Source organism: Coniophora puteana, assembly GCF_000271625.1.
Source record: "Coniophora puteana RWD-64-598 SS2 unplaced genomic scaffold CONPUscaffold_1, whole genome shotgun sequence".
In the NCBI taxonomy this organism is placed as follows: Eukaryota; Fungi; Basidiomycota; class Agaricomycetes; order Boletales; family Coniophoraceae; genus Coniophora; species Coniophora puteana.
The window spans coordinates 2,412,391-2,437,851 of NW_006913053.1; the positions used below are offsets into that span (position 1 = coordinate 2,412,391).

Genomic DNA, 25,461 nt, shown 5'->3' on the forward strand with positions numbered 1-25,461 from the left:
TATCTCCATTTAAGTAAAAGTAAAATGATGTTTGACAGACGAAGGTTCAAGTATGTATCCACAAAGAATGTTTATAGTAATGACAGGAGTAGTTTTCAAAACGTCAGTGCGTTCAGATAATGGTGGTATCGCCCAGGAAGACCGCAGATTGAGAAAAGTCAGGGGGAATGGGTATTAAACACATCCATGGTAACGTTAAAATATTGATGAGACAAGGATATCTCTTAAGCCTGGTAAACAGCGGTGGCCGAGCTGGACACGCGCTCCCTGGCGGCGGGTGACTTTGCATAATCGTTTACATGATTGGCATATTCAGGGGTGTCAGTCGAATCATCCGAATCGACATAGGCTCTCTGGCGGCCCTCGAAGCTCGTATGACTGTTCCGCGGGCTCTCGGAATAAGCGCTCTGGAACTCAGAGTCCGAATCGTCAGTGGTGGCGCTGACGGCCGGGGTCAGTGCGGGGGTGGTCGGGGTGTGAGCGTGCACAGGAGAGCTTGCATCGAGGGAGGGATTGGAAGGGATAGTGCGGAGCTTCGATGGGTCCACAGCGCGTTCGTTGGCGTCAGTTTTTATCTCCAGAGTAGGCATCTGCCTTTCAATCTCGCGCGAGATGGAGCTGCGACGAGGGGTGGCAGGCGATGAAACAGTATCGCAGGATCGCCGGCCATTAGTCCCATTGTAGGCCGTCGAAGTAGCGTCGCTTTGGTCTCGTCGGTGGACCGTTGTCACAGTGTCACTTCGATCTCTCCTGTGGGTGACAGATGCCGAGTCACCTTTATCCTTCCTCTTTTGTTTCGTAGGCAGGCTGGCTTTAGAAGAGCGGCGAGTCCGGACGAAGGCAGGGGTTTCCAAGTCGCCTTCGCGTTCATCATCATCGCCTGAGTTGTGCTCCATCGACTTTGCCTTCCACTCAGCAACTCGTTCCGACGCCAGGGCGGTTTCCAACTACAGCAAACACCATTAGTCCATCTGCAGCCAATACGAACAATTGTATCTTACCTTCTGTTGAATTTGCAACACCTTGATGGCAATCCTGTCACTTCGCTCGTTGATACCCTCATCGACAGCGCCCATACCATCTTGCAAAGCCTCGGCTTCCGTAGCTGAGAACCGTTTCCTCTTAGGCGACGCTGCAACCTCTTCTTCTTCCTCAATGGTTTCAGTTCCTCGACCCTTGTAGACCGATCCGTCGTCCATTTCTTGCTCAAAAGACTCGGCCAGCGTGCTCTCTGTTGCAACTGACCGCATCCTCGAGCTACTCCTAGTGGCGTCACTGGGTCCACGAGACCGGGTCCCACCAGGAGCAGAGCGGGTGGACCGAGCCGAGGATAGACGGCTGCCGGGTCGCGATCCCTCCCCGCCATAATCGGACTCGACGTCCACAGCCATGGAAGCGAGTGCACGTTCGATCTGGGCTTCAACTTCGGCTACCATCTCAGCGCGTTCAAGCTCCATCCTCTCCATGTTATCCCGCATTCTGTGAAGCTCAGCCAGCGCCTCTTGGTGGGCGCGCTCGGTCTCATACAGTTCTTGATGAAAATTTTAAGTCTATCATAAATCCAGTGACAGAGGAAATAAACTCACGATATTGTAACTTGCCCTTCTCAGCCGTTGCATTGGTGACCATGCCACTAAGTCTCTTTGTCTCCTTTTGCTCTTTGCCGATCTTGCCTCTGAGCTGGCTAGCTTCGGTACTGAGGCGTTCTGCATACTGCTCAAACGTCACAAACTTGTCTCTCCACAAGTCCGCTTCAGTCATCAAGAAGTTCAAGCGGCGAGACAGACGGCCGATTTTTGTCTCTAAATCATCGCGGGCGTCAACAAAGGCTGTTGCGCGCCTCCGGATCGAGAGCTGGATATGTTGTTCAGCAGCAGTCAGCTGGGGCGGGCGCTTCAAACTGCCAAGGGAGGATATTCGCTTGAAAAGCGAAGGCTTCTTGAACTAAACCTTTGGTGAGAAGTGGTCTTACGGCAAAGTCGAGGTTGCCTACCTTGTCATGAAGCACAGCGTCAAACGCCTGAATAATCCTCGTTGAGTGCCACCAGTCAGGGGCTCTGATGGTATCGGCAACAGCGACGGTTTCAGCGCCGCGCTTTGCCTGAATCTTGCATACTGGCCTAAAACGACCTGCTGGGAACGCTTCTTTGAACTCACTGAACAAAGTCACACGTTTTGTGAAGATTACTTTTGCAAGAATGTCGGAAGCATACCTTGGGACAGAGTGATCTGGATGATAGTGAGGTTCAAACGCCGCCAGTAGCCGTTGCCTGTAACGCTCGCGTTGCTGCTTCTGCGAGACAATACCTGGGGGAGGAGAGGAACAGCTCAGATAGTTGATGTCCCTGTTATCTTGGTTAGCGGCACCTCGACGGTGTCACAGTTGGACACCCGGAACTTACAAGTCGACTACGCAAACTTCCGGACCAGGGCGGATGGCGTAGCGAGCTTCAGTAGCAAGACCGAGGATCCACGGGCCTGGATCCTCGATGTAGATCTTCGCGTCACGCGAATGAACCGCAGGAAGGGCGATACCCGACCAACCGCGCAGCTCGACGAGATATTTGAGTGTTGACACAGCAACCTGCGATCAGATGAGAACCAAGAAGCGAGGTGGAAGTGAAACTTAAAAGCTTACGCCCAAGAGCGCGGGATGCCGCGAGATGAACAGGACTCGCCCCGTGGGCGCGAGAGCAATCTACGGAAAGGGCCGATGTTAAATGCAGAGTAATTCATTTCAATGAACTCAAGCTTACCTCGCAAGCGGTCAAGATGTTATCAATGTTGAGGCATTTGAATAGAGGCCACATGGTGAAGTTGATATCGACCAGACCGCGACCAAAGTCGAGGCCGCCCGGGAAGCGAGCAATGACCTCAAGGCTTGAGTCCTGCTGAGAAGAGGCGTCGAGCTTGACAAGATCTCCCGCACGAGGGGCAGGATGAGCCAGAATTTTCGAGATTTGTAATGTGTGCGACTGCACGTCCTTGCTGAAACGGGCCCAGGAGAGCGTCAGATAATCTCTCATCAAGTCGTAAATGGGATGTCTAGACACAAGGGCTAGGAAATCATCGTGAGAGGACGAAAAGCCAGCAACATGCGCCTACTCACTCAACGCGTACGGGAGCCAGAAGACAGTGTCACCAGGGAGGAAGAGGGTACTTTCCCCTGGGCCATGTCCATTGATAGTGCTCGCCACTTCAAAGTCGCTCTCGCTAATCATGCCAGTGTCAGTTTCGGCATCGGTCTCGCCGTCAGTCTGACCGCCCCACGGGGTGCGATTGCGCCGAGTGCGTTTCCTCGAAATCTCAGAGATGCTGGTATTGCTGGACTTGAGTGCTCGCAAGCGGGCCGCCACCAGGCTCTGTGCACTCTCTTTGCGCGTACGACCGGCCTCGAGGGTTCGCCGGATGGCAGCACTTCTCTCGGCGTCCGCATGGCTCCAAACTGTCAGACAAACGCCGTGATAGGTTACGTTTCCGGACCCATTAGGATCAACAGGGCCACCAGTAATGGCTGATTGCTTGTCGAAGGCAGCTGCGAGCGGGCTATTGGGTGCGCTGTGGGAAGATGCGCCCAGAAGGTTTGGTGGGCCTAGGAACGCGCTTGACGGACGGGCATTGGCGAATGGGTCATCTGTGTAGGGGTATGCGAACGTGGGAGCCGCACTAGAACGGTCGGCAGTAAAGACAGAGGATCGGAGAAGGTCCGTGGTAGAGCTGCCGTTGGGAGCCAGCGGCGTTGAGGGAGCAGGGAGCGTGAAAGTGAATGTATGGATAGTTGACGCGGGCTGGAGTGTCGAGGCGATAATTTCGACCTCGCGAGTGAAGGAGAGCTAGAAGGAGTTTGAGATAAACAGGGGAGTTCCCAGGCTGGGTGAGGAAGAGACGAACCTTGAGCGCCTTGGAGAGCATTTTGCCGACCTCCGCCTTGGAAAGCGCGCCCGCGCCCTTGGTGATGTCGGCCTCCTTTCCCTTGCGCTTTTTGCGAATGGTGCCTGTACCGGGGCTGACGGTGCTGCCGAGGACCTCTGGACGCCACCAGCGGGCGACGGCGCCGTCGGTGTGGTGGAGACCAAGGACAGAGTCGGGATCTGCAAGGGTCCATGTGTGGGGGCTCTTGGGGAGGCCGGAGACGACATAGAGACTTGTGAGGGGGAGGGCGGGAGGGCCGCCTGAGGGCTGTGGGAGGACGGGGACTGAACGAGTGGAGACCATCGAGGTCCTTGCGGAGGCGGGGATGGGCTCCATGGACCTGCGATGGGCGATGCCGAGCACACGGGATGCTTTGTCAACTGGACGGGGCCAAGACGGGTCTGCCGACTCCGGACCTGGGATCGTAACAAAGTCGAGAACGTCTGCCAGCGGTTGTTGTAGGTCTTGCTGTTGACTATTATTATTATTATTACTGTTGGAATCCGCAGAAGTTAAAGTTGAAATCTCCTCGGGCAATGATGGCGACACGGTTCGAGGCGTGGCTTGGCTTTCAGCGCTATTCTTCTTGCCGTTTCTAGTACAAGGCGTGGTCTCCGTCATTCGCGACTTGCCCTTCTCGCTCGATCCTGGCACTCGGGGCGGCGACGGTGCGGCGCCAGGCGGTCTTACACTCGCACGCCGGTTGAGGAAAGTTGTCATAGAACTGATCCTGTACCAGCGCTCTCGGTGGTGGGCACACAGAGAGGAATAGCGACAAGGGGGGACGAGAGAGGGCAAGAAGGAACAAGCGGGAGCCGAGAAAAATATATATAAAGGATAAGCGGGGATGCGACCAAGCAAGTCGACAGACTCGCCAACAGAAGACTCACTGCAGAAGTCGGCTTCTAAGCTGATCCTACATCTTACGAGCTAGCGGAGTTAACCAATGTTTAAACCCACAATTTGACTAAATAAGACCTAAACCCAACTAAACCCATCCCGCCATCTTCGCCACCGACACCGATCCGTCCCCGGGCGCTATAACAACCTTCGATTTAGTTTCAACTCCCTACATGGATTCTACACACGTTGTGACAGTTCGCCGCTAAAGTTGGCTCAAAATGGCGGCCACATAGCTGTTTGCAAGGTAAACGGGGTGCGTGTTTAGTGCCCACCTCTATCGAGCAGGCGCTCGGGGCCAAAATTTGTCTAAGTCCTCTCTCTCCTACCACCATGCTCGCACCCGATGAAGTTGTGAAGCAGGTCATTGCACGGGATGTCCCCAACACCGCCATTAGAGTTCCATGTTGGCGCAAAGGGATTGTGGTAGGTCTACCACCACCCAGAAAGCTTGCTTTGACTCATACACCTTCTCCAGATCATCGAAGTTGATCACTATGCGGACTTCAGCACCATCTCTATCAAACGCACAAAAGCTACCAATGTGCTCCCCGTGGGTCAGTCTCACCACGGGGATGATGGTGGGGATGACGATGAACAAGGTGGCGACAACGGGGGGAATGGCGGGAGTCAAGACCGTGGCCCCAGGGATGATGATGAAGATGGAGGTGACGAAGATGGCCATGATGGCCAGAGTCAAAGGACGGTGCAGGGGTCTCAGGATTCCAGTAGGGTGCGTCCCCCTCCCTCTTATCACATACCCTTTGCATGCTAACAAGGGGCTGTCAATACCTTAAAGCCGTCATCCGCCATGGATGGGCCATCTTCTCCTGCTCACATGTGCACGCCCATCGGGACTTTAGTCTTACGTGCACCCGAGATCCCCCCCACCTCCATGATGCCTGGCTTCCCCGGCTCATACCCCCCTGCACCGCCCCCCACTCCCACTTCTAGCATGCCAGAGCCGCTTCAAGAGGCGATCGTTATGCTGCTAGGTGCCTTGCTTCTGTATGTTGAGTTGCTGAAGGCATGGGGCCAGGGCCGCAAGAACTAGCTATACGTTTCCCTAGCTTATAAATTCTAGACCACGTTCATGTTTTCTTGACGCCTTCTGTAGATAAATGCCTCTAAAAACCACTTTTCGACTGAAATGCTTGGGTTTGTTGAGCTTGACTGGCCGGCGCTGCCAAGTCGTGGACATTACACGTGATGAATCTAAAAAAAGATCACCTCTTTCCATCAAGGAGCTGCTCGCTTCCTTTCCAGAAGCCCACTAGCTACACAAGCCCAACACGGAGGGCACATAACCAACTTTGGGGTGTATGAACAGGGTGAGTTTAGCTCTGGGCCAGTTAAAAGACGCCCTTGCACAAAATTTTAGCTCAGTCGCTTTCTTCCTCACCACCATGCTAGGCTCAGACGAAGTAGTCAAGCACATCGTTGCCCACGATGTTCCTCGTACATCCTTTCAGCTCCCCTGCTGCCGCCGTGGAGATCTTGTGAGCGCCTCCATGTTCTAACCTTATGTCACCGCACTTATCACGCATCTCCAGGACGTTGAGGTCAAAACTCATTTCCACTACACCTCTGTAGGGGTGAAACGAACCTTTGCCACCGTTGAAAGGTTCTCCATGGAGGCGGATGATGGTCATGACCATGACCATCGCAAGGGCATGGGTGACGTAAAGCTAGAATTGGAGCACCAGGAACCCCCAGCCGTGAGTGTCGTTTCAGCGCATGCAACAAATCGCTGACCTTTTTGCAGAAAAAATCCCGGGTGGAAGGGACGGGAGCCACAGAGACAAGCTCCCTCCCAGCTCCCTCAGGTGCCGGAGCGGTCAGCTCTGCTTCCCCAGCTGCGTCAGACGCACAAAGCTCCTCGCCTACTTCCCCACCTGCATCGGATGCACGGAGCCCCTCCCCTGCAGCATGCACTTCAACTGATGAGGTGGCAACCCCTGTGAAGGCCACCCCCTTCACAGCTCCCTCGCCCGGGTTCGTCAGATCACCAACGCCCATGCCAGGTCTCCCGCCCACGCAGCCCTGTACCCCTGTAGCGTACGAGGATTTTTTTATCTTTGACCAGCTGGAGCAGCGCTTTCAAACCCGTAGGCTGCCCAAGCCAAAGGCCAGGTCTGAGTCAGCGGCCCCGCCTCTTGTAAAGCGCGAACAAACCCCACCATCTCCGAGCCCGCGAGCATAGGGCTCAAATTGCACGTTTCCCCCCTTTCTTGTAGCTATCTGCGGGTGATCAGCTAGCTAGCGTATGTTATTTGTACGTATATCTAGCTATAAACAAACAATTCTTGAGCTACATACACGTGTGCTTGCAAAGATAGCTTGCGATGGAATCAAACTACCCGGCACCATGGTTTGTCTGCACAACACCTTGCGGAATCCAACGTTGCAAGCAACGCAGAAATACAAAGCGCGCCGCCGCGGCCGCGTCGCTGTTGACACCGTCGAGCCCGTCGCTAGACACGGACAGCGACATCGGCCCGCGCTTTGTGAGCGCAGACCGCCGCACGATATCCACACCTCGCACGCGGTGAGCTGGTCCGTGACGAAGCGGCTCAGGACGTATTGGTGCTGCTTCTCGGGCGCGACCGTCTGCACGGGCTCCTGTGCCTGCTGCTGCCCCTTGCGCGGCCGCGTCTGGCCTGGATTCGGATTGGGCGGGATCAACACTGTGTTCTTTTCGAGCAGGTTGGGCAGCTGGCGGAGGCAGGTGTCCACGGCAAGGTCCCATGCTGCCCAGAATTGGTGCGTGTTGTAGACAGGAGGGCGGGGTGCGTGTGCGGGGTGCAGTGGTAGTTCTTCATGATGCGCTCTGCGAGGAGGAAGTTGCGGAAGAGGGAGGCGATGAGGAGGTCTGAGCGGTACAGGCGCGTGAAGATGTCGGGCGGGAAGGTCGTCCTTGCAATCGTGTCTGTGACGGCGGTGAAGACCTGGGTACGCCGTGGCCGTTGTAGTAGAAGCAGACAGTGTCGTCCTTGGCCTGTTTGCAGAGGGTCATGCAGAAGTGCCTGAGATCCTCGTAGGAGGGGTTGAGGATGGGTTTGTGATTTGGAGGGAGAGGCCTTCGAATTGGTGCTGGAGGTTGGTGCCGATGGCTTCGAGGGCCTTGTGGGATGGGAGAGCGTGTGGGTCGACCCAACACTCGAGGACGGCGCACGGGGTGGTCTTGATGACGTCGGGCGGGTCAACGTCAATGTTCAGACACAACACCAAGGCTGCGTTGGCGGTCTTGAGCTTGTCAGGAGCTGAGCCGTGCAAGGGAAAGAGCTTGCTGACGTAAGAGGGGCGGAAGGACGTGTTGCCGCATGTGAGATGGTGTTTGGCAGACCAGTAGGGGATGATGGGGCCAGTGTTGGGGAGGGTGTCGTCCGAGTTTGAGCGCGCAGAGTCGGCGGGGACGGTGGACGTGTGTGCTCTGCCGTTGTTGGTGCGCGTCGACGAAGGATCAGAGAGGGATGCAGAGCCCCACCTGCGCTCTGTCATTGTGCCATCTGAGCCGACGTCGGAGTCATGGCGTGGTCTGTAGCCCGTGTCGATGAATGGAGGCCCTAGGGTACATGCACGTCGGTGTAGGTGAGAGAGGAGACCAGGGTGATGCTTACCTTATTTATTTATTAAATCCCATTTATTGTCTTTTGGGGTGTTGCCCTATGTAAGACATCAACTGGCTACGTCGTAACTACGGCATCCGGGCGGTCTGGGCTGGAACAGTTGCAATCGCTCGATGAGCGTGGAAGAAGGTGAAGGGTGTAACGTGTAGCGTGGGGCTGTATGGTAATATGGCGGATGTAAAATAGATATTATGGTTTTTATGGCGAGCTGGGGAAGAAACAAATGCGGAGAGAGAAACAGAGAGAGAGAGAGAGAGAGAGAGAGAGAGAGAGAAAGAAAGAAGGAGGGAGGCGAGAGTGGGGCGCGGAGCTGGGAGAGAAGCAGTTTGAGGGTGTTGTTATTGTATTCGTTTGTGTTGTTTGGGCTGACTAAGTTGGTTTGCGGGTGTGCGAGGCCGAAGCCGAGATAACGTAGAGTAGGACAGAGACGAGAAGAAGAGACGAAAAGAAAAGAGAGGAAACTAAGTGTGGACGTTACCTTGGGCGGGCGGGGCGACGGGGAGCATCTTCGGACTTGGGCAGGGTCAGGCAACCATAGTGTTTGGAGAATCGTCCTGTGCTGTGAATGAACGTGAACAGAGGCCCCATGTGGTCGGGCTTGCTCAGGAGTTTGCCAAAGAGTGGGAGGCGACCTTTTCTGGTCGTTAGAGCGAGGCGTTCTCGGGCGGCGCGGTATTGGGGGCAACGGATGATGTAGTGATGGGCCGTCTCGCGCGCCCCGCAGTGTGGGCATGCGCTGGGGATGTCTGGGTCTATGCGGTACATGGGGCCGTTGAGGTCCACAAGGCCAGATCGGAGGCGGAAGAGGAGTGTGCCGTGACGCCGGGGCATGGAGGAGATGAGGGACATGAATTCCGCGGCTCTGAGCTTGGGGTTGAACTGGGACATGTAGAATCCCCGGGGCGAGTTGGTTATGACTGCCTTTGCCTCTGCTGTGATTTTTGCGTTCAGGTGCTGGCGTAGCGCCGAGCGACTCTTGGGGAGGGTACGCGGTGTGGCGGGGCGGCCTTTTCGGGCGCGTTTGACGAGGAAATTGGGCAGGGTGATGCAGGGGCTGGTGCGTCCCTCGGCTGCCTCCTTGGCCGCGCGGTCAGCGAGCTCATTGCCACTTATCCCCACGTGACCTGGCGTCCACTGTAGGACCAGCGGGGCGCCGTTTGGGGTGAGATTGGTGGTGGCCTCGTGGAAGGCGTCGAAGAGGTAGTGCCCGGGGGATGCGGAGCGGAGGGTGGTGGCCTTGAGGGCTGCTTGGCTGTCGGCGCCTATGAACGCTGCGCCGTTCCGCCTCCGCACCTCCCGGCGCAAGAGTTTGACCGCAAGGAGGAGGCCCACCGCCTCCGCCTCATAGACGGTGTGGTCGGTGGCCAGGCCCAGGTGGAAGTGCGATCTGAGAGTGCGGGACCCACGAATCAGGACAGCTGCGGCGCCCACTCTGCCGTCCTGGCTTGACCCATCGGAGTATACCGTGATTGGTGACGTGATGCTTACCTTGAGAATGGCGCCCGTTCTGCATCTACCCAGCGTGAAAAGAGAGAAAAAGGAACGAGCTCGCTGTGGCCGGCGTCGACGAGCGCGTGTATGGAGCGATGCCTCGGAATATCAGAGCATATCCCGGCAATCTCGTGGGAGTCCACGGGTCCGTCGCGTTCTCGCCCACGTTGACCCAGTCCTCGACAACTCGCCTGACGTTCTCCTCCTCCTTCTCCTAGTTGGCCAGCACATCCGCAGCGCCCGCAGTGCACGTTTCACCCGTGCACCGGCCCTTCGTCACGCAGCAAACCTCCTCAACATCTAGACCCCCACCGCACCATGTCCTCCCTGCAGGACACCTCTTACCTCCTCGACATCTTGGTGGGTAGACCTTCAGCCAAAGTACCTGATCTCTGACAGGTATATCTCCATTCCCAGGCTACTCATCAGACCGGTGCTGATGCTGCATCTCTCCTTGCCGGTCATGATGATGGTAGCATCATGAGCAAGCCATATGCTGCTCGAGATCAGCCCATGCAAGATGTTCCCTGTAGCTCAGCTGCGCTATCAAGGCTTCGTGCCCTCATGGAGGAGCACTACCGTCTCAAGGCACAGGCATCTGCTGCACCCAACCCCTGTGATTCTGCCACTGCAGAGTGCAGCTCCGATTCTGATTTAGACATTGCCCCACAAGCTTCCGACCTCCCCAACCCAAGCGTAGGTGATCATCTTCCCTCCCCAGCCCTGCGCCCGCCTTAGCTGTTTGCAGGGTGATCAAATGCGTGCTCAGAAGCGTAAAAAGCGCAAGCGTGAGAGGGAGAAGGCAAAGCGACAGCAGATCCGAAGGGAGCTCGGTCAGGCAAAGTCATCGGGTGCGCACGCCGTTGGCTACGTGGGGATACAGAAGGCGACAGGTGCTGCCCGCAACCGACTCCCTGGCGCTGTGGTCGAGACCCAGGTCAACTTTGAAACCGACCTCAAAACCGAGCGTGGCGCTTTTGGCGGTTCTAAACGTGTTGCTGACAAAGGCAAGATTTTCGACGTGATGGAGAAACTAGGCCCTGGTTTCAAATTGGTGAAGTTCACAGCCGAGTGGGTCCTTTTTCTTGCTTCATGACCTCCCATGTAAAGCGCTTTTTTTGCAATGTAGGCACACAGAGGCCCTATTGGACCAAAAAGGGCGCCTGGTCGGCATCCTGGGTGGGAAGCCTGGGCCTTCAGGCTCAGGTCCCGAGAATTACAGCACTGCTTGCCATGACCTCACCTTTCTGCTGAGAGCGTTGCAGGAGGTTTTTCCAGTTGATCCTGCGAAGAACCGCCCTGAGGAGCAAGTAAGGGGTAAACACGGGGTCATCACGATTGGCGTTACCCACGGCCAGGGCACCTTGGTTCGTACCCTTCAAACGCGCTATCCTTTGCTCATCAGCACTCATGCTGAGGCTTGCAGTGCCCAAGGAATTACGCTGTTGATAAGGGGCTGTTTGATTTTCTGCGCCACCATCCTGCGGTTGATCGCATCTCCCGTTATGCTGATTGTGAGTCAATGAAAGCATCCAGCTCGTGTTGTTTTGAGCTCATGGACAAGGCTAGCCTTATTTTGGTCCTATGCCCCAAAGCAGGCGGAGTACATGCGCAACATGTACACCAAAATTCTCCATCAAGACCCTGACCTTGTACCGGCTTTAAAGCACATCACCTGGCCCGCCATGTCCTTCAACTATGGCGGCAACGTGGTCACCAACAAGCACGTCGACTGCATGAACCTCCCGCAGGGATGGTGTGCCATCTGGGCTGGGGGGGATTACGACCCCACCCAAGGCGGTCATCTCATTCTCTGGGAACTCGGGCTGGTGATTGAGTTCCCCCCGGGCTCAGTGATTTTAATCCCTTCGAGCATTGTTCCCCATGGCAACATAGCAATCCAGCCCAACGAGACCAGGGTTTCCATGACGCACTTCTGCCCAGGGGGGCTGGCTCGCTGGGTTCATGCCGGTTTTCGTCCTATGAAGAGCCTGTCACAGGCTGAGCGACAGGAAGTGCATGGGGGTGAAGGTAACGAGAGATGGTCCAGCATGGTCTCTTTATTTTCAACCATGGACACCCTTATCTCAGACCGTGAAGCCTTGAAAAAGCGATGATGTATTTCTGGTACAAAATATACTACAGTTTGGTTTGCAAGCCGCTGGCCCTTGTGACATAGGTGCTGTATTCGATGAGGCAGCCACCGTTGGGGTTCGCATCTGGCGGCACGCTGAAGTAGACGCGGCATGCATTGCACGCTGCGTGTCGGCGTAGGGGCCCACCAAACCCACGATGGGCTGGTAGAGGCCGGCAAGGCACGCGCCGACTCAGCGGCGGTGGGGTCAACAGACCCAAGGTGCAGGATGCGCGAGGCCAGCGCGCTGCGTTGGCCATGCTCTTCAACGCGAGGGGTTCGGCCGCCTGCGGGGGTCGTAGACGCAAAGGCGACGGCAGCGTCGGAGGTGCGGGCGCCTGGCTGCGCGTTCATAGGGTCACTGGCAGCGCCTGCGCCCCGTCGACGAGCGACCACGCACCGTGTGTGGCGCACAGCGCAACCATCTCCTTCCACGGGAGGAGCGTGGGGTTGGTGGTGCGCGGGTGCGCGGCGGTGACGCGCACGAGACACCAGTGGCAAATGATTACCCCCAAGTAATATGGAACATGCCATAAATAGCTTGACAAATACTGTGGATCCTGATGTCCCTGCCAGTGCCACCGTAGTGCTTTTATCCACAGGTCACTGGCAGCATTGGGGTGGTGCTTTTATCCACATACTTGCTTTTGGTATTTTGTTCTCACAATCTGGCTGATGCCGGTGGCGAACTGGAAGCGGGTTTTCAATTATTCTTATGTTTCTACACCGTGAGCAAATGACACATCGAACATGACTAAACAGTCTATTTTAGGATATGCGTATCAAATGCGGCTGCCGCCACGCTCACCCGCGTTGCCCACGTCCGCTTCCTCGGCGGGTTCATCGCCACCCCCTTCTGCGTCTGAATCAATGTCTGGATGGTTGCTACGCCTCTGAAGGCTCTCCGCTTCCCGCGCTGACCACTTGCGCTCCCACTTGCGCGTGAAGCTGTCCCGTAACCGACGTTGTTGGTGAGCTTGCCGCAGCGCGTGCGCCCGCACGCCTTCTACGATCGCTTGCCGGTCCAGTACCGCTTCGCTGCTTCCCGTACGGATGTTCTCTGTGGTTGCGGCTGCGGTCGACGGCGTTGCCGCGCTACTATTGCTTGACGCGCCTGCTGACTCCTGGCTCGATGTTGCAGATGGTGAGTCCACAATCGCGTGCTTTTCCCACCAAGACGCTCTGTGGTCGAGAAACGCACGCACGCGACGCATCTCTTCCTTCAGCAGCGCGACTTCCTCCTCCCATCGTTTCTTCCGTGCACACGCCTTCAGCCACTGAATCCGCAGACCTAAAAGTAAGTAAAGTCAGTTTGGTCCGTCTGTTTTTTCGCCAAAAACAAAATACGGTACCTTCTTGGGTCTCCTCCTCGTCTTGCCAATCCGCGCCGATAGGCCCTCCCGTAGTCCATATCCAGGACACCGTACGATGTCCTTCGCCTATGCCACGTTCCATCTCTTTCGCACGTCGTCTCGGAGTGTCGGCTTCTATCAGGGGTTCCCGAAGCGCCCGGATGTCTCTTCGTGCGAGCGGCCGCAATCCCCGGGCAAGAATATCTTGGCTTCCCAGCGCGAGCAGCGCCCTGTACGCATGGTCGTACTTGGCTTGCTCGGCAATGACCTTACGGTCATAGTCTTGGACGAGCTTATACGCTCGGGTGATGGCTCGCTGCCCTCGAAGGTTGAGGTTGCGAAACAGTGTGAAATGGTACCTTGTCTGCACCATCCCGCGGATCCTATCTAGCAGGCTGTGGCATTGGGCTACACGGAGCTTCATCTCGACTTCGTCAACGCGGTGAATGCACAGTTTGCGCTCTATTTCGCCCAGTCCTGATGGGAGCCATAGCGTTTCGTTTTCTACCTCGGTGTTGACGTTGCGTTCCCTCGCCGCGATCAAGGCGTCGATGCCGGGCATGTATACCCGCTGTATGTCACGAAATTTGACAATTTCACGGCGTATACTCGATCGACGGTGCTCTAGCTGAGCACGTTCCTCCGCTGTCAGATCTTTGAGGCGTGCCACATCTGCTCGCACGCGGCGTCTACGACGTTATGTTAAAAGGTTGTCACATTGTAAAGAAAAGAAGTCCAGCGGACGTACTGTTTATCTTCAATTTCGAATGCTAACTTCACGAATGTACTTGGTGAAATGTCGTGCGGCAGGAATGGAATGTTTCGCTCTGCCTCTGCAAGCTGGGCCCGAAGGTCTGCTTCGGTTATACCTAATAAACCGTGAGTCTTCTAACTTGTAAATCACCGATTCGTGAACACTCTTACTCTTTTTGGAGGATATGTATGGGTTGGGATTGGACTTATCGTTCTCCCAAGCGACCCTCATGGCCGTCCAAGCGTTGCGAGTAGATTCACCAATGGACTCATCGAAGACCAGCAAAGCTTCTTGATGGGCCGCATGCGCTTCGACGGCCAGTAGTAGTCGACGCCGAAGGATGTCCCCCAGATTGTAGTACTTGCGGAGATTGTGGCAGGTGAATAGTATGTTCAGAGTATCATGGCGAAACCCGAGCGTCATCTCCTTTGTACTATTGCTAGCCAGGTTAAACTCGGCCCAGCCGCGTTCTATACCTTCCCCGTCGGTACGTCCAGCGCCCTCCATAAGATTTAGAGAATGTTCGGTAGCACATGCTTCGTTATGACCGGGGGCATGAAACTTTGGAACACCGAAGATTAGCTTTTCAGCAACCGAGACCAGCAAAGCCTGCATCGCCGCGGGAAGTCTATCCATACGCTTGAATAGATTTATTTTCCACTGGCACGCAATGTCGTAAGAGATTACGACGAGAAGCAGGAGTAGCGTCGCAAACACGGAGAAGAACATATAATCCATGTTACAATTCCTAGAACTATAGTCAGCTTGCTAATTTCACCTTTATCTGAGCACTTACCGCTCTCCTACTTGTAAATCACCAACGCCGAGCGCCATTATAAACTCGTGGCGAGCACACATGACCATTCCAACCCCGGTAGCCTGTAGACCCTTTGCTGTCTTGTTGTTGACACCCGAGATTGCTCGAAAGCTACTACACGTAGACGTCTACGAGCCAAATGAGCCGGATAAGACCACGAATATGCGGGAATAATTAGCACTAAAGTACGCACCTCCTTCTCCGCTGTATGACGCTTGATGTGCTCCATGTATGGCCCAGTCTCTACGAAGTATGCTAGGCCATCAAATAACTCCGTATCCGAAGTGGATGGGCCGCGGTCGCGGTTTTTCAACCGAAAGTTTGCGTCCATTGCGAGGAAAAGGCAATAGAGAAACCTGCCACCGTTCTGAAATTTTCTAAAATTGATTGGAAGAGTCCGACTCACTTTTGAGATGCGTCAGCTTTCTCCCATCCATCAGGCAAGTTGATTTCGGGATGGGGACAAGCTGGACAGGCTACAGCGAGCTGCCCTGCACCTGTAGTTTCTATGCCATTGGGAACGTTACCGCGGCCCGCCTCTTTCATGAGACGAACGTATTCACGTTGGCGAATAATGCGAAGAAAAGCTTTATAATGACTCTTTTGAACGACATCAGTAAGAGATTAGTGCTGAATCAGGACGACTGACCGGTGGAACATCCAAGCCGAGAGGATCTGTTAGTGTCTCTAACGCCTGATAGTAACCGTGCGCTGATACTTTTGTGCGGGACATAAGAGCCGAATATTGAGCGAGAGCCTCCTCGGTGCAGGCGGTCTCCGGCGTGTCAACTGTTGAAGGAAACCACCCATACCGTAGAAGCTGCTGCCGGTGAGGTACCTTTTTATTACAGCCACAAAAGTCAATGGAGACGCGATGGACTCCATTTGTATGAATGACGACAAAGTTGGCGTGTCCTGACTGGCGTAATATGCATTTGGATCCATCCTCGTGACTCATCTGAACCCTGAGATGGAGCGACTTGAGGGACACGCGCTCGAAAAACGAACCGTTCCACTTCTGTATGAGGTCATTGCCATTAGATGAATGGCTTACGACGTAGACGGACGGATGACTATACCTGAACGTGATGCAACGGCATCTGTTGGTGTGCGGCTACACAGCATTCTCTGCACGTCATTTGACATCCGCTGCAGTTTTCGCACCGGTACTCTCTCGGTCTACCGCTCTTGCAGTAACACGGATACACCGCGGCGTGGCCTCGACCTTCCAGGCGTATGTCTTCTTTCAAGTATTCGTCCCGATACCCTGGCCGCACGCTGTCTCCAACCCAGACGAGGAGAGGCTTATCCTGTAGCATAATGTAAGTCTATGTCTCACTGAACTAACGGGGCGATCGAACCGAAGATAGGTATTGTTTTCTTGGTACAGATGTGACCGCCACGTGATCGCTCGCTTTCACGTTGTATGTGTCTGCCTCAGATGCTTCGTCTAAATCGTCGTCCGGAAGCTCCAGATCCATAGTCGGCTGCCAGTCATCGGAGTGTTGAGGAGTATCGCCAGTCCCTTGTCTGGGCTGTGAAGACCTCGGGATGTCAGACTCATGATGGAAAGCAGTCTTGATACGTCTCCCATTCTGCGAGAGGTCCACCACTCGCGTACTGGTGTTATCGAGGTTGACGTCGCCGTCGTCACTATCATCAAGATAGCTATAAGCTTCCGATCGTCTTGGACGCCTACCACCAGTCATATTTCGCGAACAGAAGGTGGGAACGACTTGAACTCAAGAGGGTCGATTTCAGAGACTAGCTCAGGTACTCGGAATGGTCGCTACGCCGGAGGTGGGTTGTCTATTCCCGCCACCCCAACTGTATTGCAGCCTCATAAAGCAGTCTCACTTCTTTAAGGCCTTAGACTGATCCACCGCCGTGGGCCTGGTTCAAAGGTGGTTCTTTGCAATAGAATGAACACACCCTTCGATTGAAGGCTTCGATATTAGTATCAAAACGTGGTGAGCTATTTTCGACCGCCGATGATCTTTCATTAATCTATAATGAGGTGGGACGTCCGTTTAGGTAGGAACCTCGCTCAGACTTGCGAGTACGCCGTCGGAGCTTGGAAGCCTGAGCCAGCATATAAAAAACAGCACGACGCACTAGCCCACCCATCACTCTTCCCGCCATGTCTCGCACCCCTTGGCCCGGCACCCCTGCCTCCTCGCTCTTTTCTTTCTCGGGGGCTTCTGATGCTTCTCCTCCTCCTCCCTCGCCTACACCTACTTCTCCTTCATCTCCCGCGGTTCCTCCCTTGTATATTGCCGCCTCTCATGCGTGTCAGTCGGCGGCGCAGTCCCCGAGCTCAGCTCCTCGTGCATCGGGAACCTCTCCCTGCACCTCTGCGTCTCACCAGGCCACCCCATCGCCATTCCCCGCCCACCCTCCTTCTCCTCCCAACCCTTACCACGCCTACGCCTTTCTCACCAAGAAGAAAGACTACTCTGTCGACTGCACCTGCGGTCACTTCAACATCCACATGCAAGGGAATGGCACTGCCAATGAGGTCCTTACCGCCTGCGTTGGTAAATGCTGCCGTAAGTTGTCCTTCCAGATCCCCACTCCCAGATTAGCTAATAGTGACACCAGTTAATTTGATCGCCGAGACGGTGGCAGACTTGATACTGACGGGCGAGTGGAAACTCGATTTTCAGGAGATGCTCCACGCGAGCGTTCGGACTGAGGTCCTCAACCTTCCCAACAACGAGTCGTTCGCAAGGTCTGTTTCGTTTTCCTTCATAGGGTCGTACTTCAAGGACGATTCATTAATGCTGTTATTAGTTTCTTTCATCGATGTGCTGCGATTGAGCTCAACAGCCAGCTTGAGCTCACGCGAGCTCGTTTTACCGCCATGCAGGAGGCCGCTGCTATAGCGCGGACCAATAGCCATGGTGAAATTCCGACCGCCGTAAGTCCTCACCTCCGTCATTGAGTATCTCGTGTTTCTGATCCATTGTGAGCAGTTCGACAACCTGTCGACAGCTTCTCGCGTTGCGTCTGCCCCCGGCTCCGACACCCTCCGTTACGTCAATTTCCGCTCCGTAAACGGGGATCGCTTCCCTTACGGCGTCATCCCCCCGGATGGCGTCGTCAACAGGAACCTCAACCCGACGTTCCAATCCATGGTCGCCAGGCTCCCCACAAGGACCGTTTCGCTCACGCCAAGTGTCGACGTAACGTACTACGATGTGCCCGTTAACTCCGAGCCACCCTATTATTGGGTCCCATACGGATTCGCGATCGGCATCTTTGCGAACCCGTAAGTTCGCCACACTTATTAACGTTACCTTAGCTAATCCTCCCATTCTAGTCAGCTCTACTACTCTGTGTGGTCTTCGGGCCGTGGTTCCGAGGGACACGAGGTGTTCTCGCTCGATGAAGCTCACGCCGCGATGGAGAATGCTCTGTTGGAGGGACGCTTTGGTCTTATTCGTTAGATAGTGTGCTGCTATTTCACGTCGCATCTATTAGAAACATATAACTATTGTAACTATCTTGGCCCACGTCGTATTGTTATGCCGCCGATGTTTCTTGTTACTTGCGCAATCATACGTTCTTGCCTTGCCCTTCATGATTTTGGTGGTTCGTTGATGTTAAGTCAGGCTGTAATAACAAGATTGGAATGGCGTCATGTTTGTACAACCCTGTGATCATACCTCACTTTCGATCTTTATGTCGTCCATTGGGTATTAGTACTAGTCACGGAAAGCGGGCATTCATTAGACTAGCTTACAAACTAGAATACTGATATTGATTAGAATTGTGACATAAAAGTACTATTATCGACTGCAAACGAATCTCAAAGACTTAAATCATTTCACTTTCAAAGAGCTAGGAGGGTAGACAGGGAGTAGTTCAAAAGGTACAACGAACAGCGGGTCAATTTGCTTTCATGTGGAAAACCAAGCGGCTGGTGTAAAATAGAATATAACCGCGATGTGGTCCGTCCTAGAACCAAGCGTGAAGAACCATTGGTTATTAACCGTCATTTGGATGCATGTTCCGGATTATAAGCGAGAACAAAAGTCAGAAGCACATTGTATAGTAAATACCTAGAGTCCATGCATCTCTGCGACGTGGGTAAGAAGTTAATAGATTGACTTTGTGAAACTAACCGACCATTTTGCCATGCAAACGGGTGTGAAGGACGTGGTTAGCAAGTTATGATTATAAGAGTACTGTGTCCTCGGAGTCGCGTACCACGCACCGGAACGCAGGTTCGATAATACATCCGCCTACTGTAGACATTGATTCTACACTACTGAATGATGTACGTATCGGAACGCAAGCAGTATTGTCTAGGTACTGCAAAGCACGCTGTGTGAGTGATTATGGCAACCTGCGTGTAGAATGAAGAGGTTGCATATAAAGTGAAGTCTAGAGAATAAACTAGTGTATACGTGCCGAGGGTGCATAAGTACTAGTATTTGACGGGATCGTTAACAACAAGATTGACGAATTTACGTCTCAACACTAATGACAATAATACAATCACATTCATAAAATATGTACTGGCCCCGAACAAGGTCAAATGAGCGAAACTTCAAGAACATGATGAATCGATGAAGCATACTGTATCTGTAATGTGGGAGATGGGTTTACATCAAGGTAAGCAAGTTCGTTCTGACGCATCAGCGTGTGTGCACACGTACGCGCGATATCAATTGGTATCTTTCTTTCTTCGCCATATAGTACATTACTCAACGAGAATCAGCGATGAAACCTGTTTACAGGCACCACTGGTCGTGCCACCATTCACCATAATGCGAGTCGTGCTGAAACAGCTTGTGACTGCTGTGCGCTACAGTAATCGAGCTCTAAACACAATGTGAGTACTTGATACGACTGTGATCACATGTTGGCCTTTTCCCCGAGTGACATACAAACTCAAGGTTGAGTGTTGTAAGTATCGTATTCTCAGCGGTATGGAGTATTACTACGATTGTAGTCCCAGGCTTTCAAACGTGCGTATTGATTATTCATGGTTCAATTACACTTTCGGCTCTGAACTTGGACTTGGTTACAGCTTTTGACTGCGTTCTCTCCGTTAAACAATTCACAATGGCGGCGGTAAGTACTGGGAACCACATAAACTACTTAACTTGCGGGTGGTAGCGCTCGGCGATCTGGGAAGCTAGACCAAAATGGTTTTGGTACAGCCCAGAACAAGGAAGTCATTTCCTCGATTAACCATCTGGATGGTGAGTGTATATAAGTGCCCACTCTGTCTTCTCTCGCCGTCTCAATTCTCATTGACCCACCGCATCATGCAGAGCCCCAACCCCCTCTCCCTCAGCGTGGAAGATTTCTTCGCCGGCGATGAGTCGTTGAACGTTCGCTCGCCCAACCCTATCGTAACTCAACGCGAGGCCCAGAAGCTCCAGGAGCGAATTGATGACTACAAGCAGTATGTTTCTCCTTGCTTGAACGCTTGCTTGTTTTCCGACTGACGATCGCCGCAGGCAACAGCTCTTTGTACTCCATACACAAGAAGTCACCAACACGAGACGTCGCAGTGATGTGCCCCCGAGGCCCGTTGCCTTTGTAGATGAGCAAGTTAGCCTCATCGCCACTTTGGCGGATTCAGACTCGGACGGCGAGGACGATCATTTTCGACTGTATGTGTTCTTTATTTTCATCCAACTTACTGTGGTTTACGTGGTTTCTTTGCAGCTGGACTGTATACGGCTGCATAGACGCCACTTCTCACATCGACGACCTTGTCGCCAACTTCTCGAGGGGAAAGTCACCGGCTGCACTGGCCCGATCCGTCTTTGCTCGGTTCTGCAAGGCGTCAGGAACGAAGGATGCTGAGAAGAAGGAGAAAGCAATCCGGGGCAATCTTCAGTTCGGTATCAGCCACCTCTATGAACTCCACGAGCGCATTCACCGTGTGCAGCACGCCCTATACCAGCTTACGGGCCAGGAATCGGCTGAGTATCACGATGCAGACGCTGTGGGCTGCAATATTACCAAGTACATTGCTATGCTCTCTGACCTCCAGAACCACATTCTCAGCGGGAATGTCGACATGTTCGAGTCGATGGGATTTGAGCTCTTCTTGTTCATGTCAGAGCCTGAGGTAGTTGGATAGTCTTTTCTTGACCGGCACACCAATACAATTGTCCAAATCTTGTCTTCAATATTTGATGCCCGATCATAAATAATTTGAAATATACCGTACTTGGCTTATCATCGAGAACCTTAGACAGAATAAATGTAGAGACTCATTTGATCGAATTGGTCCCAGTTTCTGGATTCGGATCCTTGAATACGGGTCATACGCCCGAGATAACTAATGCGAATAGATCATCGGCGCATCGGCTTTGGAAAGACTAGATGTGGAGATGCGTTTAACCAAATTTGACGGACCAGTCTTTCCTCCTTCACGCCCGAGACAACTAGCGCGCATAGATCAGCGCGTTGGAGCTTTCTGGCTTGCATTATATGATATGAGGCGGTAGAGAGACGTACACGTGTTCGAGATGTACTTGCTCCATTATCGAAGCCTTCCATAAATTAGAAGGACATAATTGATATTCCAATGACCATAATTGTCCAAGACTTTCCTTAAACGCTTCACGCGCGAATAGATCAGCGCTTTGTGAGTTTGGCATATAAGGTTTGACGCCTAGTCGGTCAAGGGACCTGGATATACACGTGTTCGGGACGGGACGGGCTGCATCTATCATCGAAGCACTTGGGAATCGAAGCAATAAGAATATAATATCGGCCAATCATTGTTCGAGGGAGCCCATCGGAGAAGAGTAAAAATAGCTGTTGTTCTTCGGTGACTCGTGCTTTCATCTTCTACCCGCCATCTCCGAGGCGTAACATTCTGACTTGGCGCTCCGAATTTAGGATTCGGATTGAAAGTTGCGACTTCTGTCACCGGCAACAATCCACGACAGCAAGGGTTTTTGATTGTGAAGCTGTCAGGGGCCGGAAGAACTATCTGCTGGAAAAAACAGCGGCTGATGCACGTCTTAGAGTGGTGTAGCTTGAGTGGGTCTCGCAGAAATGTTCACGCCAGCTTAACAATACGCAAGACATTACAGTTTGATTTGACAAGCTATACGAATCTGATACATGGGCGTGATCGATGTCAAGATATATATTCGGCTACAAGAATTGGTGTATAGCATGAACCTGAGGACTTACACCACACGTGGACGTTTAGACGCAGACGGCTTGCCGGAGGAACCTTTGTCGGGTTCAACGCGTCTGGAGCTAGGAGTTAGGAGATATATCGATAATGATGAGGACGTCTACGAGTAAACCAGCAGCTTACCTGGCGCGAGAGCGTGTGATGCAGCTCATCACCCACTGAATGTCTTCTACAGCCGCCAGCCACTGGGGGTCTGTCGACGCTCCGTGAGTCTCGCTGCCTCCCCACTTCAAAGACACCATCAAAGATAAAAAACCGTTGATGCCGGGTTTGTCGAGGGCGGTCCAGTCTCCATCCTCGCGAGGAAGGGACGAAGGAGAGATGCCGGAGGGCATCGGTAGCTCTCGCCACTCAGGCTGAAGCTGAATCCACCACTTCCACCATTGCTCCAAATACTTGTCGAGGTCTTTGATTGTCGGGCGGACTCCCTGCTTGCGCTTACGCGCGATCCACCAAGGTACTTCGGTCGGCCGTTCCTTAGAGTCCAACGTGCCCGCGGGTCCTTGAGGTGAGGAGAAGTTTGAAGAACTCTCGAGACGCACGTATTCTTCGAGGAGTCGCCTATACGAGTCGGGAAGTGTCCAGCCCTGTCGGTCTCCGATCGCGCCCGGCTGACCCCCCTTGACCTTGCGGCGATCCTCCGCCCTCAGGTCATCGGGCGCGCTGAGGTACCCCAGCGCATTCTGGATCCACTCGGGAGCGTTGTCGAGCAGATGGAGGTTGCTGGGGCACGTCTTGACGACTCCTTCAACACCTACACGAGCGTCTATACTACCGGTGTTTTCAGTGGCGTCTGCAGCCTGAAGGCGATCATCTCTAGGTAAATTTAGCAACGAGGGGATTGTCAATAAAGTGACCGAGACTGACCGCACAACGGTATCTGCGGGTGTAGCTGCATGGGTGGTGTTCAAAGGGCTGTGCAGCGTGATGAGTGACCATGAAGGTGATGATAGAAGAAGGCTCCCTCACTTTCTTGTTTGGACGCCCCCGGACGCTTGGCCGTTAGTGGGATTGTCTGACGATGAACTAGTGGAATTTAATTGCCTTAATGATGTAGAGACCGAGAGGTACTCACTTGGCGTTGTCCTTCGAGACGCAGTCGGTGGATGCTGGAAGAGAGTTAGCCACTGATAGTGAGGACGAGGACGTCCGTCACCTTTTGACACCTGAGTGGCTTCGCCATGAGCGGGCCTAGTACGGCGACGTGTGTTGTAAACCCTCGGAATGGGCGTGTCCCTATCGCTATCGACACTGTGCTCGGAGTCGGTCTCGACGGCTGAGTCTTCGTCAGATTCGTGGGCAGGCCGTCCGCGCTTGCGCTTCTCATGGATCGCAGGTGTGACGGTGTCGTCGGACGACGACATCGTGGGGGAATTCTTCTTACGTTGTGTGGGTTTGGGCCGGCCAGACGAATTAGTAGGAGGGCGAGCCGCTGTTGACGCCACCTGAGCATTGTTATCTTTGGATAGAACCGCGTCTCCGGTAGTTGCTGTCGCCAGCGCCGCGGGATCAATGCCAGCGGGACCAGATCGAGCACCGGTCACGTCAGAACGAGCACGAGGCGTGGTGGCGGCCGGAGATGCGGCTTCCGAATTCGAACCTACGGGAACGGGAGATGCTGATGCGGGAGGAAGCGGGGTGCGAAGTGTCGAGGGTTCCGAGGTATCCTGATCGGCGTTCTGGTCTGCGTCCTCCAAAGGGATCAAACCTTCTGGAACCTTCGCCCCGTCGGTTTGTGGAAGCGCCGCCGCCGCTTTCGTTTTGGTGGCTGCGAAGGTTTGATTTTAGCTGATATTGGACATGACGGGGCAAATAAACTCACTGAAGCACGTTTCTAGAAAGTCCAAATACTGTCTGAGCGCGGCCTTGTACGACGTTGGATTGGCGGCGGGCCATTTTTGACGGACTGAGGCAAGGCTGGTTCCCTGGTGCATACTGAAATTCGGAGTCAGCATGGGCTGATATGTCTGGTTAAAGTAAAGAAACGGACGTGATAACGTTAATGCGGCCACCCTTCCGAGGTTCGGGTCCTCCCAGAAAGACACTGGCATGAAATCCTGTGGCATTATGGACGTGCTCAAGGATGGGGGTCAGGAACGCCTGCGCATTGTCAATGGCGCTGGATAACCTCATTGAATGGTCTATACGACGAAAAAGAAACTTAAGGGGACTTACATCTGTCGCGCCTCAGGGGAGCTATCAATGGGAGCATTGAGTGAAGCATTCCACTGAGCGACTTCGCTGTCGTGAGCCTCCTTCGCTTTTGTTGCCCAGGAGCGCTGGGCCTCCTCCGAAAGCCTACCGAAATGCTCGGCGGTAATCTTCTCGCGGAAGGAGGAGCGGTGCTTGCTCCCCAACTTGCCCTTCTCGACATCCCAGCGAGCGTCGAAGTCTGCCTTGACAACAGTGGTGTAGTGGGACTTCGACCAAAACTGGCCGGCCGAAAGCTTCTTGGGTTTCGAAGGAGAAATACCAGCTAGCTGCCGGAGAACACGCGCCCAAACATCGTTCTCTTTGCTGCTTGGGCGGCCTACGAGCTTGTTGTTGTCAATTCGATAGTCAAGCCAGTTTTTGATGGACTATTGGCGCAGTTCGTATGTTAGTGAAGCATTCAGAGCAGACAGATTAGAAAGCGAAGTGCGTACAGATTTCATAGCCTCTATCTTTGCGGCCTTTTGGGCTTCCTCGACCTCAGATAAGTTCTCGACAACTCGAGGATCGAAGTCGTCCGGAATGGGGTCGGAGACCTTGTGACGCCAAGGTACGAAATCGAAGTATGCGTTGGTAACCGTGTCGATATAGTCGCGAGCGCGTGTGTACGTTTGTGAGCGCGCAACGCGGTAGCCTTCCAGGTGCCCGTCCATGAACTTCCGAATAGCATCCTTCGCCCACATGCGCTTGAGCGTTTCTACGTAGTAGAAAGGGTCGTTGGGGTGCCGAGTAAACGAGGCGGCAGCTGGGGTTGCATCGTTGGGATCGTCGTCGCCAGTAGCGGGCGCGGCAGCTGGGGCATCGCTGCGATTATCGTCGCCGGCAGCCGGCGCCGCATCGTCGCCGGTAGCCGACGCGGTATCGATGTTGACCGCTGCCACGTTCAACGACGTGTTTTCGACGCCAGCCGAGCACGCTAGATCGCGTTCACCACCGTTAATAGGTTCGGCGTCGCTCATGCTGTTACGTAGGGTCAGCCCGTCATTTTCAACTGAATTCGCGCTGAAATACGCACCTGAGATTGGCGTGTCTAGTGGCAGGAGGAGGGGGGCGGGGGCACGAAAAAAAGAAATGCGCGGGG

The 25,461-nt window shown here is 53.9% G+C and overlaps 10 protein-coding genes across 10 annotated transcripts; 5 read left to right on the top strand and 5 right to left on the bottom strand.

The window, feature by feature from the left end:
- Positions 1-962: 962 nt before the first annotated feature.
- Positions 963-4,533, bottom strand: CONPUDRAFT_46402 (uncharacterized protein; the record flags this gene model as incomplete). The annotated part of the gene is made up of 9 exons (XM_007764401.1): positions 963-1,531; positions 1,587-1,944; positions 1,994-2,156; positions 2,214-2,345; positions 2,403-2,584; positions 2,639-2,698; positions 2,757-3,058; positions 3,110-3,833; positions 3,892-4,533. 9 exons carry the CDS (start codon positions 4,531-4,533, stop codon positions 963-965), a joined length of 3,132 nt encoding a protein of 1,043 aa, XP_007762591.1.
- A 612-nt stretch (positions 4,534-5,145) lies between these two features.
- Positions 5,146-5,956, top strand: CONPUDRAFT_161395 (uncharacterized protein; the record flags this gene model as incomplete). The annotated part of the gene is made up of 3 exons (XM_007765248.1): positions 5,146-5,238; positions 5,291-5,545; positions 5,612-5,956. 3 exons carry the CDS (start codon positions 5,146-5,148, stop codon positions 5,864-5,866), a joined length of 603 nt encoding a protein of 200 aa, XP_007763438.1. The 3' UTR covers positions 5,867-5,956.
- A 262-nt stretch (positions 5,957-6,218) lies between these two features.
- CONPUDRAFT_148776 (uncharacterized protein) lies at positions 6,219-7,015 on the top strand (the record flags this gene model as incomplete). The annotated part of the gene is made up of 3 exons (XM_007765249.1): positions 6,219-6,311; positions 6,366-6,530; positions 6,578-7,015. The coding sequence occupies 3 exons, from the start codon at positions 6,219-6,221 to the stop codon at positions 7,013-7,015; spliced, it is 696 nt and encodes a 231-aa protein (XP_007763439.1).
- A 153-nt stretch (positions 7,016-7,168) lies between these two features.
- CONPUDRAFT_161396 (uncharacterized protein) lies at positions 7,169-9,994 on the bottom strand (the record flags this gene model as incomplete). Its single annotated transcript, XM_007765250.1, has 5 exons — positions 9,930-9,994; positions 7,988-8,378; positions 7,696-7,935; positions 7,340-7,642; positions 7,169-7,286 (listed from the first exon to the last, which is right to left on the bottom strand). The coding sequence occupies exons 1-5, from the start codon at positions 9,952-9,954 to the stop codon at positions 7,169-7,171; spliced, it is 1,077 nt and encodes a 358-aa protein (XP_007763440.1). The 5' UTR covers positions 9,955-9,994.
- On the top strand, positions 9,937-12,049 carry CONPUDRAFT_44465 (uncharacterized protein; the record flags this gene model as incomplete). The annotated part of the gene is made up of 2 exons (XM_007764254.1): positions 9,937-10,098; positions 11,462-12,049. The coding sequence occupies 2 exons, from the start codon at positions 9,937-9,939 to the stop codon at positions 12,047-12,049; spliced, it is 750 nt and encodes a 249-aa protein (XP_007762444.1).
- A 22-nt stretch (positions 12,050-12,071) lies between these two features.
- On the bottom strand, positions 12,072-12,420 carry CONPUDRAFT_148780 (uncharacterized protein; the record flags this gene model as incomplete). Its single annotated transcript, XM_007765252.1, has 2 exons — positions 12,072-12,162; positions 12,224-12,420. 2 exons carry the CDS (start codon positions 12,418-12,420, stop codon positions 12,072-12,074), a joined length of 288 nt encoding a protein of 95 aa, XP_007763442.1.
- Positions 12,421-12,848: 428 nt separating this feature from the next.
- On the bottom strand, positions 12,849-16,308 carry CONPUDRAFT_46865 (uncharacterized protein; the record flags this gene model as incomplete). Its single annotated transcript, XM_007764430.1, has 10 exons — positions 12,849-13,124; positions 13,221-13,357; positions 13,419-14,107; positions 14,167-14,287; positions 14,343-14,920; positions 14,969-15,117; positions 15,183-15,345; positions 15,396-15,589; positions 15,639-16,007; positions 16,069-16,308. 10 exons carry the CDS (start codon positions 16,306-16,308, stop codon positions 12,849-12,851), a joined length of 2,916 nt encoding a protein of 971 aa, XP_007762620.1.
- An 821-nt stretch (positions 16,309-17,129) lies between these two features.
- CONPUDRAFT_69153 (uncharacterized protein) lies at positions 17,130-18,438 on the top strand (the record flags this gene model as incomplete). Its single annotated transcript, XM_007764507.1, has 5 exons — positions 17,130-17,538; positions 17,582-17,720; positions 17,783-17,909; positions 17,965-18,260; positions 18,312-18,438. The coding sequence occupies 5 exons, from the start codon at positions 17,130-17,132 to the stop codon at positions 18,436-18,438; spliced, it is 1,098 nt and encodes a 365-aa protein (XP_007762697.1).
- A 1,146-nt stretch (positions 18,439-19,584) lies between these two features.
- CONPUDRAFT_69154 (uncharacterized protein) lies at positions 19,585-21,095 on the top strand (the record flags this gene model as incomplete). Its single annotated transcript, XM_007764508.1, has 9 exons — positions 19,585-19,609; positions 19,694-19,829; positions 19,894-19,903; positions 19,950-19,965; positions 20,028-20,071; positions 20,161-20,202; positions 20,275-20,408; positions 20,464-20,619; positions 20,675-21,095. The coding sequence occupies 9 exons, from the start codon at positions 19,585-19,587 to the stop codon at positions 21,093-21,095; spliced, it is 984 nt and encodes a 327-aa protein (XP_007762698.1).
- A 1,193-nt stretch (positions 21,096-22,288) lies between these two features.
- Positions 22,289-25,339, bottom strand: CONPUDRAFT_148784 (uncharacterized protein; the record flags this gene model as incomplete). The annotated part of the gene is made up of 9 exons (XM_007765254.1): positions 22,289-22,985; positions 23,037-23,084; positions 23,139-23,195; positions 23,245-23,278; positions 23,326-23,937; positions 23,992-24,104; positions 24,160-24,288; positions 24,345-24,748; positions 24,815-25,339. 9 exons carry the CDS (start codon positions 25,337-25,339, stop codon positions 22,289-22,291), a joined length of 2,619 nt encoding a protein of 872 aa, XP_007763444.1.
- Between the last annotated feature and the right edge of the window lie 122 nt (positions 25,340-25,461).